At 32.5% G+C, this 16840-nt stretch overlaps 2 protein-coding genes across 4 annotated transcripts in view; both read left to right on the top strand.

The window, feature by feature from the left end:
* LOC140445502 (uncharacterized) overlaps positions 1-16840 on the top strand; it is a 500280-nt gene that overhangs the window by 399629 nt on the left and 83811 nt on the right. The gene's annotated exons all lie outside the window — the stretch shown is intronic.
* LOC140445500 (uncharacterized) lies at positions 4218-10024 on the top strand. Of its 2 annotated transcripts, XM_072537553.1 has the most exons (6): positions 4218-4699; positions 4768-4859; positions 6489-6565; positions 7110-7331; positions 7423-8996; positions 9443-10024. In XM_072537553.1, the coding sequence occupies exons 1-6, from the start codon at positions 4674-4676 to the stop codon at positions 9954-9956; spliced, it is 2505 nt and encodes an 834-aa protein (XP_072393654.1). In that variant the 5' UTR covers positions 4218-4673; the 3' UTR covers positions 9957-10024. The 2 variants fall into 2 exon arrangements, with proteins under 2 accessions (XP_072393654.1, XP_072393653.1); XM_072537552.1 differs by having other exon boundaries at positions 4218-4859.

Genomic DNA, 16840 nt, shown 5'->3' on the forward strand with positions numbered 1-16840 from the left:
ACACTAACAGTTCACTAATATATCCATTTTATTCAATAGACTTGATTTGTTAAATAGATGGTAGATTTTATTGTTGTGAATCAATTTGACATCATATTTATTGTCTTATACATATGGAAATTATTGTGTACCCTAAAAATCATAATTTGGGGTTAGATACAAAATTGATTCTCTAAATAAATGTCTTTCTAATATCATAAAGTGTAAAACTTACCAATTCATATGGATGAAAGCCTGTTGAATTGAAGGAATTCCTAGATTTTGTCTATAAATAAACATAACACAATAACAGATGAATAGATTATATGTTTATTTTCTCTGTAGCCATCCATGGCTTTATTTGACATGACAGTTTGACATAGACAGCGAACAGGGATGTATTTAACACATTTTAAATTAAAAAAAAATTGATTTATTAAATTTAATAAGGTATGAGAAAATTAATATTTAAAAAAATAATAAGTAAATAATTTATTTTAAATATTATTTTGGGGTATTGTGATGATTGGTGTTTAAAGAAAATAATTTATAAATTATATACTAGATAATATTAGATATAAAAAAGTATTTGGTTATTTTAAGAAGTTATATACTAGAGAATTTAATAAAAATTATTTATGTGAGGGCATTTTTAAGAAATTAGCATATAATAATTGTAAAAAGTTGTATTTGAGTAATTATAATGTGCTAGATATATTTAAGTGAGCCATGTGACTAGGCAACCAACTATACAGTAAGTGACAGACAGAAATTAAGAATTTTTACGAATATAAGTGGGGTTATAGTTGTTTAAAATGTGTAGTTTATTAAATTAGAATGTTAAGTTACTAATTTAATTATATATTCTGATCTGAAAAGCCTAAATGTCAACAAAATTATCAATAGAAAATTAACGAATTCTCCAGAATGCAGAATTTGACCTTTGTTTATGGTAGAACATTCTCGAAATAATGGTTATGTCTGTGAATCGAACATATACTGTTTCCAGAAAATTCAGACATGTATTTAATAGAACAAATGGAACATGATTTCTTACCAGATGGTTCTGGAACATCCAAAAAGATATAAATACCCGGTGATTTGGATTCGAGAGGGCAGTCAGAAGAGTTTTAGTAAGAAAGTAAGTCAGAAGAGTTTTAGTAAGAAAGTAAGTCAGAAAGTTTAAGTCAAGCAGTCAGAAATTTTAGTAAGAAATATGAAAGTTAGTTGGAGTCAGTCAATCAGTTACAAATAGTCCAATTGTTTAATATAGTGAGTTAAATGAAGATTAAAAATTATGCATATATTTTAATGCACATTTATAATTATACACAAATAATTATTGAAGATTATAAAAGTATATTAGAAGAATATTGGATGGATATTGGAAGGAATTAAAATTATGTTATGATTGGAGATTAGTATAAATCAACTTATAATAATTGGATATTGGTATATTGAAAAGAAGAATAAATATAAATGCTGTTTGCTGGTTTGCTTGGTGGTTTATAAATGCTGGTGAAGAAAAATATATCTTAAATTGGTAGAAGCTGATAATTGGAAAAAGTAATTTCACAAAAACAAGGATAACCGAAGTACGAAGACATTCAGTGGTGATTAGAATCTATATAGTGGAAAACAGTTCATTTAGGCATTCAGTGAAAGAAAGGTACAAAATTTTGTTAATATAATTTAGTTAGTGTCATAACAATTTCAATTTTGAAGATAGTTTGTTTAAATTTTACATTGTCTATAGAATTTAATTAGTTTTATAAGAATATCAATTTAAAGATAGTTTATTTTAAATTTACATTGGCTAGGTTAGATATATATGTGTGTTTCATAATAGTTATAATAAAGATAATTTAAAAAAGTACTTACAAACTAATTCTTTGAGAACCGCGATAAAAACCCTATAATATTATTAAAAAATACTCATTGCTCATCATTCACAAAAAAAACACATCATAACAATATATATATATATATATATATATATATATATATATATATATATATATATATATATATATATATATATATATAGATATGAAAATCACTTAGTTCTCGGGAAGAACCGCGTTGAGAATTTATTACTCGAGGTTTCGGCACCCATTTTGAAGCCATTATCAAGAATGATACGGTTCGGTTCGAGTTCGGGGTCTCAATCTGCCTACTCCCCTCACTCGAGACGTACCAGTATCGTGTTCTATATTGCAAGAACTGTCTCTCGGCACTGAGGTCTCAATCTGCCTACTCCTCAGTGTCGAGTGACAACCGGTCTTACCCTGTGTCGCTGCTTTTATACTAGCTGTATGCGCGGGAACGGTATGCGCTGACGTGGTCTGAACTGACGTGACCTGGGCGGTGTGGGCGGTAGGTCGCTGAAGCAGGGGTCGCCATGTTGCCGGCAATCGTTTTGCGTCATCGCGCGTGTTCAAGCTGTTAGGCCGTTTTTCGATTTCGATAGCTTCACGAATGATTCTCGATTTTAAGGAGCGGATGGGGGCGATGGTTTTTGCTTTTTCGAAATCTATTTTGTGGCCTGTTTGAATATGATGTTGGGCTAGGGCTGAAGTAGTATCGGAATGTTTGACAGATATAGAATGTTCGTAAATACGGTTATGGATTCGTCGGTTTGTCTGTCTGATGTATGTATGTGGGCAACTGGAACAGGGTATCTCGTAGACACCATGGTCTTCATTAGGGATTTGGTCTTTTACGGATCTAACGAGATTGGATAACTTGGAGTGAGTAGTGAAGATGGTTTTGATATTTAGAGGAAGAAGAGTTCTACCGATTTTATCAGTGACACTTTTAATAAAAGGTAGAAAGATTTTGGGTTGATCCGCGGCAAGGTTTCTTTTTTGGATGGAATGGGGTTTAGATATTTTTGAATGCTCTTATTGATTTGGGTTTTGTGGTAGCCGTTTTGTAAGAGTGTTTGCCTTATTGAATTAATTTCGGATGACCTATGATTGTTGTCGCTAAGTCTTATGGAACGATAAATGAGAGTGTTGACAACTGAATTGAGTTGGGCGGGGTGATGATGTGACTGGGCATTAAGATATCGGTTTGTATGAGTGGGTTTCCGGTACACGGAATAGGAAAAGCTGTGAGGTAAGTTTTTCTGAATAAGAACATCAAGGAATGGCAAAGACGCTTTAGACTCAACTTCCATCGTGAATTAAATACTAGGATGTATCCCATTCAGGTGGGAGAGGAAGAGATCTAACGTGTCTTTGCCATGAGGCCAAATGACAAAAGTGTCATCAACATACCGTAACCAGCAGGTGGGTTTGAGATTTGATGAGGACAGGGCTGCTGTTTCGAAATGTTCCATGAAAATATCAACTATTACGGGAGAGAGGGGAGATCCCATTGGGGCACCTTTGATTTGACGATAGAAATGATTTTGGAATGAAAAGTATGTATTAGACATGCAGTGTTTTATAAGAGATAGTGTGTCTTGGGGGATTTGATGTTTAGAGTCCAAGATGGAAATGGTTTCATCGATGGGAATGTTGGTGAATAAGGAAACAATGTCAAAACTAACTAGAATATCTGAGGGTGAAATAGAAATATTTTTCAGAAGATCAATAAAATGAAAATAGTTTTTGACAAAAGACTAGCTTTTTCGGCTAATGGTTGTAAGGATAAAGCGAGATGTTTTGCCAATTTCTGAGTGGGGCAGTTGTATGCACTGACGATGGGTCTTAGGGGAACATTGGGTTTATGGATTTTTGGAAGGCCGTATATCTTTGGAATTCGGGATGATTTTTCTCTGGGTCTAAGAGATTTTTTGATGTCTGAAGGTAGAGAAGACTTATTTATGATGGATTTGGTCGTTTTTCTAGATAGGTGGTTGAATCGTTTGGGACGCGTTTGTATTTTGTGGAATTGAGAAGTTCGAACATTTTGTCGAAATAATTAGAAGAGTTAAGAATGACGGTGGCATTACCTTTGTCGGCCGGAAGAATACATATATATATATATATATATATATGTGCATTTGTATCCTTTTTGCCTCCGTATATACAACAGACGTCCCTCGCTCCACCAAAACTAGATGTAGTGTGTGCACATATAATGCATCATTAACCTTATTTTGATGTATATTATAAAGGCAAAGAAAGAGGGGTAATTATTTATTAACCTAATTTTATACAATTATTTTATTTGTGTAGATCTTGTTTGCCTCCATACAGTGAACGTACTCTATGGACTCATTTGCATATTTTATATGATGTTGCAAGTGCGGGTCCACCTCCGTAGATGTTGCCAAATTGATCGTGTTATTATAGTGATCGCGAAATATGATTCATACTTCTTATACTTAACTCTTTCGTATTTCTAGATTGAAATTTATTTGCCCTTTTTCATTTAGTCTTTTTATTATGTACTGTACAGTTATTAGGTTTCTGTTCTGTTTTTGTTGTATTTTACCTTCTCTGATATTTTTTAATAGTATCGGTATTGATAAAGATTATTAATGCGTAATCGCTTTCCTCCGGTGGTTTCCCGAGTTCTATGACTTTTTTTCGGCGATTAACAAGCTGGTCGAACTCTGTCTCATTTCTCAGTATAGTACGATTATACACATTATACAGTTTACCTATTTTAGAAATTCGTTTTGCTTTGTGTATAAATACATGTGGTTGTGGTATACATGATCTATTCTGACTTTTATAAATATGTCAGAACTGCCAGGATTAAAAAGGTAAGTTTAAAAATATCTAATTTTAATTTAGACTATAATTTCAATTATTATTACATTATTGTCTTCAGTAAATCAAACAATGATGTTATGGCCAAGGTACCTCGAACAAGAGGGAGGATTTTATTGGAACTTGCTAACGAGTTACAGGAAAATAAAGAAGGTGAGTTATTTTTTTCCAAAAAATTAATAAACGCGGCCAATAATCCCAATCATTTTAACATTAATAGTGTAAATATTTTTCCAAAAATATAATTAGTTTTCTACTTCTTTTATGTTTAGTTAATTAGTATGCCTTTGTAGTACAATCTTATTTTAATCAACGGTACAATTTATATAGTGGCTCACAGTAAATATGATCATTCGTTTAAAATATGTTTATTGCGAAAAATATCTACATTTAAAATTAATAAATTCAATGTTGCAACACAACTTTTAACATAAATAATATGAAAATAAATTAAACAAAAGTCTTCCAACTAAAGAAATTTTAAAAAATTAGTGTGGGTATTTGTTAATTCTAATGCTCACAATAAAAATCGCCAATCTCCACTTCATTACCATAATTTAACAGTAGGTAAAATTTTTATAAACGTCTTGTTAGTACTTGGGAGATAATACCTCCTTTGAGCTCGGTTGGAATTGATTTCACTAATTTTTTACAATAATTAGGACTAATTTTACTCCATTTTTCTAGAAGAGAAGTTTTAAGATCTTCTTTATTGTGAATATCATGTTTACGGATCTGAACTCAATAAGGAAAACTAAATTACAGAAACAAATTACTAATTGCATTTAAGTCAGCTGATTATTTCGGTGTTTGAATTACCTTCTGTCAATTACATAATAGCCATTATTTAACAATTTGTGCGGAAGCTTTGAATCGTTATCATTGTAGAAGAATCTACAATACCTAACTTCTCAACGCTTTTATTTAAATTTGTTTTCAATCTAGTATGATAAAATTTGCTTTCGTCAAGAAAGAGCACATGTTTGAAGAAGGAAAATCTTTTGCAAGATGGTTCTTGGTGAATTCTGTTAATTTTTGCGTTATTTTGACTGTCGTAAGATTAGGTACTTACTAGCTATTCTATTATGAAAGTTATTCTTTCGTAATATCCGTTGTATGTTTTATCTTGTTACAGCACTTTTGTACTTCAATAGTACGCAGTTCTTGAACCATTTTTTATTTTTATAAAAATACATCGTTCTTCTCGTATACTTAACGTTTTCGTATTTCTAGCTTACAATTTATTTGCGACGCTGGTTTCTTGTTTCCATTTTTTTATTATGTTGCACAGTTGTTCGGCTTCTATCCTCTTCTAAACATTCATATTTAATGATGACGTCTACACTATTTGCAGTTATAAAACTCTTTTAATTACTAACTACAAAACAAATAAATGAAATAGTATCAACTAAACCTCTTTTGTTTAGGGGAATTCCCCGATATTCGGAATATGACGATGTTTGTTAGTATGTATTAGAATTAACAAATATTTTATTTTTTAAATTTAGTGTAGTCGAGATGACTTTTTGTTCCTTTTCATATTATTTACGTTAAAAGCTGTGTTCCAACATCGAGTTTATTAATTTTTTAATGTTCTTATTGTACGTACTATATTTTTTACAATAAATATATAATGAACGAATGACGACATTTATTTATCTTAACGATATCTATATTATTGACGAAGTTACCCTCGCAAACACAATAATAATTATTAGTTTTGAATATTTCAAGACTGTAGTAAATGACTGAGTTAAAATACGTTAATATTTTTGGATGTAGATACGAATACCATTATTATAAGTCAACATCAAGAGCCCGAGCCGGAATATTCTGCTGATAGAAAAAATAATGTGCTGGTAAGATTGTTAAAATTCCTTATTTTGCAATAATGTTATACAGTATTGTACAAATATAAGGAATAAATTCGTTATTTCTTAAGCCGGCGAATTATGATAGTAGGAGTCGTATAATAGCTCATTTGCAAGGTAATTAAGTTCTCTACTCTGTGATATAAACATCAACATAATGATTTATACAGGATGTCCAATTTTTTTTTAATTAAATTAATTTGGACACCCTGTACAAATAATTATGATCATGTTTATACTACTCGATAAAGAATTGAATAACCATTGCAACTGAGTTAGCACATGACCCCTATTTTCATTTAAAAAATCATCGATTACGTCATCACGCCCAGGTGGGTGACGTCATTAGTATGGTATGTATATGTCAAAAAATCATAATTTAAAAAAAAACATCGACCTGTTTCAGGATTTTTCGTTACAGTCGCCGGCTTACGAAATAACGAATTTATTCCTTTCATTTGCACCATACTGTATAATCAAAAACAGTCTTGTTACACTTATTGTTGACGAGATAATTACGCTTAATTTGTAGGAGTGGGTGAAGTCAAATAAATTTAACGTCTACGAAAATGATGATCCCCAAAACAGTCATTCTGATTCCGATAACAGCACTGACGAATATAATCAATCTCACATATCCAGGTCTTATGTTTCCGATTCCGTTAATTTAGATTCTGATGTTAGCTCAAATATTTTGATAATTCAGGAACCAATAGTCGTTAATAGGAGAAATACTGCTGCACTAGATGAATATGTAAGTGAGCATTAAAAAAATAGTAAACATTTTATTCAAGTTGCGTTTAAGAAAGTTATCTGGGATTTACCTATCGTCCCTTTAATTTTAGATAGAAAAAATTTCGAATAAAAGGAACAAGAAAAGGACTGTTTGCAAATTTTGTAAGAATAATGTAACTAATTTTGAACGACATCTAGTTAGACATCATTCTGACAAAAAAGAGGTGAAAGATCTCTCAAATTATTCAACAAGGTCGAAGGAAGACAAAAATATACGAAGAAAAATTTTATCTCTATTGCGATATGAAACTCAATTTGAGGCATTTATACAGAATGACAAAATAGATTCTAATCGATTACCCTGCGTTTATTGTAAACGTATAGTTGCTGTAAATTACTTACGTCGCCATTACAAAACGTGTGCTACCAAACCCATAAATGAAACTGGCCATAAAATTCAGCATCGTGCTCAATCTCAAACTCTAGTTGCTTGTGCTGATCTTTCTATAAATACAGCAGCTACTTTAAGGCTTAAAAATGAAGTATTTGCAAAAATGAAAGCAGACCAAATATCATTAGTTGCAAAAAGAGACCCATTAATTCGACATTTTGGGGAAAACTACTTAAAAAAACATAAGCGCGCTCAAATTTCGGTCGCTTGCTCTAATAAAATGAGGGAATGCTCTAGATTTCTAATTGAAATGCGCCGACATACCGAGAAGAAAAATTTACCTTTTTTTGACATATTAAACCCTATGCTCTTTGATACCGTTGTAGCAAGTGCAAGACTAATCAGCGGTTACAACGAGGAAACTAAAATCTATAAAGCTCCAAGTTTGGCCATGCATTTGGGAACTACACTAAAGCAAATATGTGATTTGTGTAGTCATTTGTTAATGAAAGATCACCCCGATATTTTGTGTAACGATAAAGACGCAAAACTAAAAGAATTGAAGAGATTTAAGTTGTTAGTGAATAGTCAGTGGAGTTTTGAAATATCGTCATTAGCTGTGAAAGATCTTGCGGAAAAAAAGTGGAATAAACCAGTTTTATTACCTCTGACAAAAGATATAATAAAATTTAGAAATCACGTTGTAAACTGCGCAGAAACTAATTTTGAACTCTTACAGCAAGATTGGACAAATCAACAAGCTTTTAAGAAAGTAGTTGATTCTGCATTATCACTAACTATTCTGTTTAATAGAAGGAGGATAGGAGATGTTCAGTATGTAACTATAGATTCATATTTAAAAAATTTCGCATGTGTTGACCAAACAGAGTACTTAGAGCAACTAACTGAATCTGAGAAGCTTTTATCAAATACATACAAGAGAGTTGTAGCTGGCGGAAAAGGTAGTAGACCCATTATTATACTCTTTCCAAAAAATGTACAAGCATATATCGACTTAACACTGCAAATTAGAAACGAAACCAACATGCTATCTAAGGAAAATCAGTATCTGTTTTCTTATCCTAGCTCTAAATCTCAGTGGGTTAGAGCAGATGTCGTCATAAAAAAATTTGCGAATGCAAGTGGCGCAGAAAATCCTGTAGCACTGACGTCTAATCGCTTACGTAAACAAATAGCAACAGTAATGCAACTAATTAATTTATCGAAAGAAGAATACGCTCATTTTGCACAATTTATGGGACACACCGAAAAGACGCACAGGGAATATTACGAGTAAGTTATCTTATTGATATATATCATTGAAAATGCTCAACAACTAATTAAAAAAAAAATTAATTTGTTAAATTTTTTGCTACTACTAATTAATACTTAAAAATTTTTTTATTTAAATAAATCATTTGTAAATAATAGCGGATTTTCATTAGAATTTTCATTCAAAGTAAGACATGAAGCAAAATACCGAGGTGCAAAAAAGTTAACAGCAGAATTTTACAATAATGACAACGACAATAATTTGAGTGACAGTTCGTGTCGTATGTGTTTTGTCAGATAACATAGAAATAGCAGTAATAAAAGTAGTTTTAGACTACGTAGTACTCTGAATAGAAATTCTAACATCCGATATAAGGTAAACATTATTTTTAATAATTTTTTCCTCTAGTCTAAATTACGCCATTGAAAAATTTGTAATGATTTTTTTTCTTGTTACTTGCTTGCAGAATAACGCAGGACGCTTACCAAATGGCAAAGATGTCAAAAATACTTGTGTTATTTGATAAGGGTCAGGGCCTTCAATATAAGGGAAAGTCTTTAGAAGATATTGATATTGATCCTACCAAGGATTTGGTCGAACCATGTGATAATTTCGATGATGACAGTCTATCTGAGCCACCAAACGATCGACCAGATAATTATGTTTGTGAAGACAGTGAAGTATTGGACAGGGACAATAGCGATAACGAGACAACAACTAAGCAGAAAAAGCATAAGAAGAAAGATTGCAGTACTTCAGGTATGATTAAAAAGAAGGCGAAGAATAACAAAATACGTTGGACAGAAGAACAGAAAAAATGTGTTAAGTCATATTTTAAAGGTCATATTCAAAATAAAATTGCACCAAAAAAAGAGGAATGTCAAACATTAATTGATGAACAACCCATCCTATTAAAAAATTTAGATTGGGTTAAAGTAAAAACTTTTGTTTATAATAGCTATAGAAATACAGTGTTTTAGGCGTTTGCGGTAGCTTAGGTACTTATTCTACATTACTGAATGTTCTATTTTTTTACTTCTATAGTAGTTTTTATATTAGACACTAGATTACTTTTTATATGTTATAGTTTTATATTTTGTAAGCTCTATTACAATTAATTTCATTAATGTTTAAATAAAGTTGTTAAATTTACATTATGGTTTTTAATCTTAGCACCGATAGAAAATAGACCATATATGTCAACCTAGCAAGGAATCTTCGAAGTAGTAAATAGTTTCATATGGCTGGGGTCTCTAATAACAAACGATAAGGATGTAACAAAGAGATACGTAGAAGGTTGACTATTGCAATGCAAGAACAGCTATGATGAAACTGGTAACAATTTGGAAAAATTCAACCATAAAAATACACAAAAAACTACGGCTGATAAGGGCACTCATTTTTCACATAGCTACATATACATCTGAAACGTGGACCTTGAACTAAGCGGATAAAAAAAAATAGATGCTTATGAAATGTGGGATACCGCGGTATGTTAAGAATATCTTGGGATGATCATCGAACTAATCTATCGATGCTAAAATAACTCAAACAGTAAGAGATATATTGCTTAAACAAATACAACAGAGATATTTGCAGTATTTTGGACAATTTGCTAGAAGAACAGGCACGATGGAAAAACTTATAATCGGGGGCAGAGTTAAAGGGAAAAAATCTGGGAGAAGATCTCCAAACCGTTGGGTGGATCAAACAGAAACACTGATTAACCAAGGATTACATGACGCCGAAGAACTAGCCCAGGACCGGAAAGGATGGAAAGAAATCGTAAAAAAACTATAAAATCCTGATGATGTCACCAAATCCCAAAAGGGATTGGGAAGGATGAGCAAGGGAGCTCGCATATTTATTCACAACGTAAAATTTTGTCAGGTCAGAGAGGTACATGTAGCAAACACCTTTGCCACAAGTTGTGCGTGCCGATGCTTTTAGATAAACCCAAAAACGTACCGAAGTTTAAAAAAACTGTACGCATAATATGAGCAACATTAACATCAAAATAAAGAAATAAGAATAAGAACAATGTTAATAAAACATAACATTGTAAGGTACGTTTATTACAATAAAAGTATGCTTCAAAATAATGTAGGTGCTATTACTATTGAAAGCAATGTACGCGGAAAAAAAGTTAAATCTTGTCCTTTTAGACTTTCTAATTTAAATCACGGGCATGAAAACTTACACGATTTTATAAATAGATAAAATAGATACCTACTTAGGATCTGATAAATTTAAGATTACCCCGTAACAATACCTATTTAGTCAAATGCATACTTGCATGACATTTTCTATCGCGGTTCTCAAAAATGAAACAATAAATATTAGCATTTCAGTTTCTTATGACTATTCATAATAATTATTGTATATCAGGTCCCGACTACATTATGCGATTAAATTATTGCGATGTTGCCACCGCTAAGAGGCGAAGTGAACCGCTGAACATAGCGTGTATATCGGAGGCGCCGTCTACCTTTGGCTAACGACAGAGTATACACGTGTAACAAGCTGCGCCTCTGACGCCAGATACGGTGAACTAAAATGTATATCGAGAGATGATTTTGACTCGATTTTGCCTCTAGTTAAAAAATTGTCAAACGCCTTATACAGACGAGTTAGCAACTAAATGCACAAGAAACATGACTGTACGTGTTCGCCTCCGATTTCGGAGGCGAACCCGTAAAATCGGAGGCAAACTCGAACTAAGGATGTAGCAATCGGAGGTATATGGGTAGCAAATGCATATATATATATATATATATATATATATATATATATATATATATATATATATATATATATATATATATATATATATATATATATGTATTATATAGATTATGGTGATCTTGAGCTCTTGATATAATGGAGCTTTAACCTGTACAGCTGGAAAACGTTAGTAAAAAAATATATTATTAAACCTCTTCCGTTTGCCTGATTTTTTTAACGTCCAGACTCAAAATCTAAGACGGATAATTATAATTGAAACCTGTTTTTCAACCAACAGAAGCACGAAACGCTTTAAGTGTCAAATCAATTTGTTTCCGCTTCTTTCCGAATTCCCTCGCCCAAAAAAATCATAGCGGTAGTTGATAACATCTCCTTCTAAATGGCCAATTCGAAGCAATTTAAGGAAAAATTGGTTAACTACATCGTCGAACAGATGTCACGAACATGATGATATTTTCTCGTCAAGATTGGACTTTTTCCGTTTAGTGGATAAAAGGGGACTTTAGCCACAATCGATACCAATTACGCTCTCGGCGACGACAGACTGAAAACTAACTTCTTCCCCTTATGCCCGCCCGTTCCTATTCCCAGGTCCCCGAAGATACAACCGCGTGAACCGCCTCCAGTAAACTTTTACGTTTGCGATGAGGAAATTGTCGGAGGCCGTGTATGATGGAATATAGAGGTGAGCGCTAATGTTATTTTATAATATTGTAAAGATCACGTATATTTTTAACGTATCCTGAGGGAAACTTTGATATATTTTATTGCATAGACCTTTCCATCGTTCCATTCCTTTGGAAGAAAATTTGACCAAAAAATACGAGAATAAAAATATTCTACAAAATTAAACTATTGTAAAGGTTAGCGCGGTGGTAGGTTCTGTTCTATGTTAAATAGCTAAGGGACAATGAAATACATCTTTACTGTGCGATGACCCAGTTTATTCTGTTCGCTAATTCTTTTCAAATATCAAAATGTATTCAGAGCCCATGTCTCAAGCATTAGCACTACAAAAATAATAATATAATTACTTACTCATTACAGTTAAGCATTAAATAATATATATACAATACAAATTTTAACAAATTTCTTCCATTCTTTGCGGTTTCGTGCCAACCTCCTTGCGTCTGTCCATGGCCACTCTTCTTCTCTCAAATCTTCTTAATTACTTCATCCCATGTCTGTCTTCGACTTCCCCTTTTTTTGATTTCTAATATTTTTGCTTCCCACACTCTTCTCACTGGTATGGTATCCTTTATCCGGAATAAATGACACCACCATCTCAGCTGTCTCTCTTCTATAAACCCCAATGTGGATTGTATTTTCAGTTCGTTACATATATCTGTCTTCCTTATTCTATCCATTTTGGTAACGCCTTTAATTCTTCTTAAAATCTTCATCTCTATAGTCTGTATCTTGCTCTTTTGCCGTTCCGTTAGTACCGATGATTCGCTGCCAAAAGTTAAGACAGGTCTATAAACAGCTTTAAAAACTTTCATTTTTGTGATATTTCTTTTCTGCATATAAAATTTTTGTTAGTTGGTTTACCATTTCTGATCCCTCAAATTCAGTATTTTTTGCGACATTTGGTTTTCCGGTCTGGAGCTTTTTATTTATCTGAAGGAGAAGTATGGGACACTAAGTTTGAGAAAAATTAGGCAAAACAGAATCAAGGGGTGTTTGAAGGAAAGCGACAAGATAACGTCGAAACGTCACAGAGGATCATATATGCATAAATCTGATACCGAAAAAGGAATTATTGTTATTAAATGGACTGAAATTAAATGTATACTTTTAGCAAGTATTTTTTGTGATCCCTAACTTATGTACAAAGATTCTGTAAAACTGAAAAATAAAAATAAGTGTACCCTAATTAAGGTACAATCTAATTACTCAATATAACAAGCACATGGGAGGGGTTGGTAAGGCAAACTCTTTACTTGGATTGTATAGAAGTCCAAGTAGAGCCAAGAGATAATATTTTCCATTCTGACTTATATATTGGACATATGTGTCATAAATGTATGGATTCTCTATAAAAATGACTGTACTGCTCTGAAAGAAAAACGTATTTCTTTAAAAGCATTAACACTACAGCTAGCAAGATCTCTCACGCACAGGAGAAGAAACTAAAAGAGGTAGACCTTCCCTGCAGCCTAAAAATAAAATTCAATCTCCTATTGCACTGAGATCAGATAAAGCCACTACACAGGATTTCAGTTGCTCATTGGCCCAAACATATCACCAAGTGTAGGTGTAGCTATTGTACATCTGGATTTACTGTTGTATCTGCAGTAAATGCGACATACGACTAGGTTTGACTAAAAGTAAAAATTGTTTTTATATTTTTCACAATGAAGCATAAACGTTTTGGTTACTCAGGGTTCAGTTCTAATATTTTTGGCAGCATTTCATATATTATTCTTATATACTTTCATTTTACATATTTGGTTGTTAATTTTTTATTTTAAATAAACATAAAATATTTGATACTCTGATTTCTACCTCACCACACGCCTTAGATATAAAAGTCTGTACACACCATAAATCAAATTTCATATTTTTTGTATATTTTGAAACACTTTGCCAGATACAGAGTTAATATATTAATTTTATATCACAGCTCTCATATAGAAAATCTGTTATATTTGATTTTATTTTTTCTATATAAAAATCTTCGTCCATCAGGCTAATATCTGGAGGTTTATCCTTTATATTTTATATCACAGCTCTCATATAGAAAATCTGTTATATTTGATTTTATTTTTTCTATATAAAAATCTTCGTCCATCAGGCTAATATCTGGAGGTTTATCTGGAAGTCTCTCCGCATGGTCCCTATTAAGTGTTTAATAAATTAACACGTTATCACTTCGAATTTACTTACCTAAACGGTAACCCCTAATAGGGGTAAAATAAACTTATGTACACTTAACTTTCATATTTATTTTGGTCCCTCGAAATAAAAAACTATTAACATTCAGACATAATAGGTTTCACAATCCCAAAATGTATTATTTCACTAATAAAAGAACAATTTTTGGGAGCTATTTTTTAGGCGACTGTGTTTGATGTTTATAAAAAATCATCATCATAAGTGGCTCGACAATCCGTTGTGGATCTTGGCCTGCTCACAAAGAAGTCGCCACTTCTGTCGATTCCTGGCAACTTCCCTCCATTTTCTGACCCTTAGAATCTGTAGATCTTCTTCCACATCATCAATCTATCTCCTTCGTGGTCGTCCTCTACTTGTTGTGCCCTCTGGTTTTGAAAATGTTAATCTCTTCGTGTATTCGTGATATGACATCCTAGCAATGTGTCCAGCCCATCTAAGTCTCTACACTTAAACTAATTTCACAATATCTGGATCGGTGTATAACTGATATAGTTTAAAGTTGTATCTTCGACGCCATAGCCCTTTTCATTTACTGCCCCAAAAATCTTTCTAAGAATTTTTTTTCTCAAAAATACCAAGAAGTCTTTTAGCATTTTGAGATAAGGTCCACGTATATCAGCTATATATCCAAACCGGTCTTATTAAGGTCTTGTATATATTAAGCTTTACTGCACGTTTTATATTTTTATTTCTTAAATGCATTTGAAGACTGTGAACAGTTCTGTTCGCTATTGTTATGCTTCTTTTAATTTCATCGCTTGTCGTGTTTGTTGCGTTTACTAGCGATCCAAGATATGTGAATTCTTTGACTTGCTCAAATGTATGGTTGTTAATTTGAATTCTCTGTTGGATATTTCGGGGGTTTTTAGAAATCAACATAATTCACTTGCCCCGTTCGCAAGCCTTGTAGAACACTGCACCTTGTCTCTCATACTTCGGCCCACTATAACTATATCGTCAGTAAATACGAGAATTTGCGTTGATCTATTTAAAATATTTCCATTCATTCTAATATTTAATTGTCTAATTGAATTTTCCAAAGCAATCTTAAAGAGAAGACACGCCAGCGCGTTCCCCTGCCTTAGACCATTATTAATGTCAAAGAACGAAGAGTTTTCTCCTTCAATTGTAACACATGAGCTTACATTTTGCATTGTTAGTTGAGTCAATTTAACTAACTTAGGTGGGATCCCAAAGTTTATCATTGCGTTATATAATGCAGTTCTTTTCACACTGTCATAGGCTGCTTTGAAGTCGACGAAGCGATGGTGTGACTTTTTTCTAGTGACTTTTCTAGAATCTGCCAATGTGCTTAAACTTGATGTGCAGTTGGCTTTCCATTAGTAAATCCGCATTGATATTGACCGACAACATGCTTTGTAAAATGTTTAAGTCTTTCAAACAGTACATTGCCGAAGATTTTATACGCCGATGCTAACAGAGTAATGCCTCTACAGTTCTTATACTCCAGTTGATCACCATTTTTATGCAACGGACATATTATTCCCTTTAACCACTCTTCTGGTAACAATTCATTCTGCCATATTTACTGCCAAGTACTATTAGTTTATGGATTGCTGCAAAAAGTTGATTAACAACTTTCTTATACATTTTCGAACATTTCCTCGATTACATCGATTCCTGGGGCTTTATTGTCTTTGACTTCTAGGATGACATTTGAGACTTCTTCTCTTGTTGGGCCTTCACTGTGTAGTTGACGATCTAGATTTTGTTAATTATTGTCTATGTTGTAACCTTCTTCAATATCGTTTATATTTAGATGTTCGCTGAAATGTTGTGCCCATCTGTTACGAACTGGGATTTTATCATGTAGAATTTCACCGTTAGTGTCTTTACAAATTTTTAATCGTGGTTTAAATTCTCGACGGCTATTATTTAAGGATTTGTAGTATTTTCTTGTTTCATTTTTATCGAATAAACTTTGTATCTCATTGAGAGTGTTCTGTTCGTATTCACTCTTCTTACGTCGATGAATACATTTTTCCTCTCTTCTAAGACGTCTATAATCTTCTTGTTTTCTCCGTGTACAACCTGCGTCGATGGTTTTTTGATATGATGCGTTCTTTCTATTTGTGGCCATTTCGCACTCATGATCAAACCAATTATTTCTTTTTTCTGACTTGGTTTTACTCAATATTTCAACCGATTTCTGTAACACAGTATCTCGTATATTTGCCCATAATTGGTTAATGTCTTCTTC

Source organism: Diabrotica undecimpunctata, chromosome 7, assembly GCF_040954645.1.
Source record: "Diabrotica undecimpunctata isolate CICGRU chromosome 7, icDiaUnde3, whole genome shotgun sequence".
Taxonomy (NCBI): Eukaryota; Metazoa; Arthropoda; class Insecta; order Coleoptera; family Chrysomelidae; genus Diabrotica; species Diabrotica undecimpunctata.

What these genes read in the sequence shown, in the direction of transcription:
- LOC140445500 (XM_072537552.1), top strand. Translation starts at nt 4,649, where the DNA reads ATGATCTATTCTGACTTTTATAAATATGTCAGAACTGCCAGGATTAAA. An exon ending in GTTACAGGAAAATAAAGAAG is followed by an intron (nt 4,860 to 6,488) that starts GTGAGTTATTTT and finishes TTTTGGATGTAG; the next exon opens with ATACGAATACCATTATTATA. An exon ending in ACGCACAGGGAATATTACGA is followed by an intron (nt 8,997 to 9,442) that starts GTAAGTTATCTT and finishes ACTTGCTTGCAG; the next exon opens with AATAACGCAGGACGCTTACC.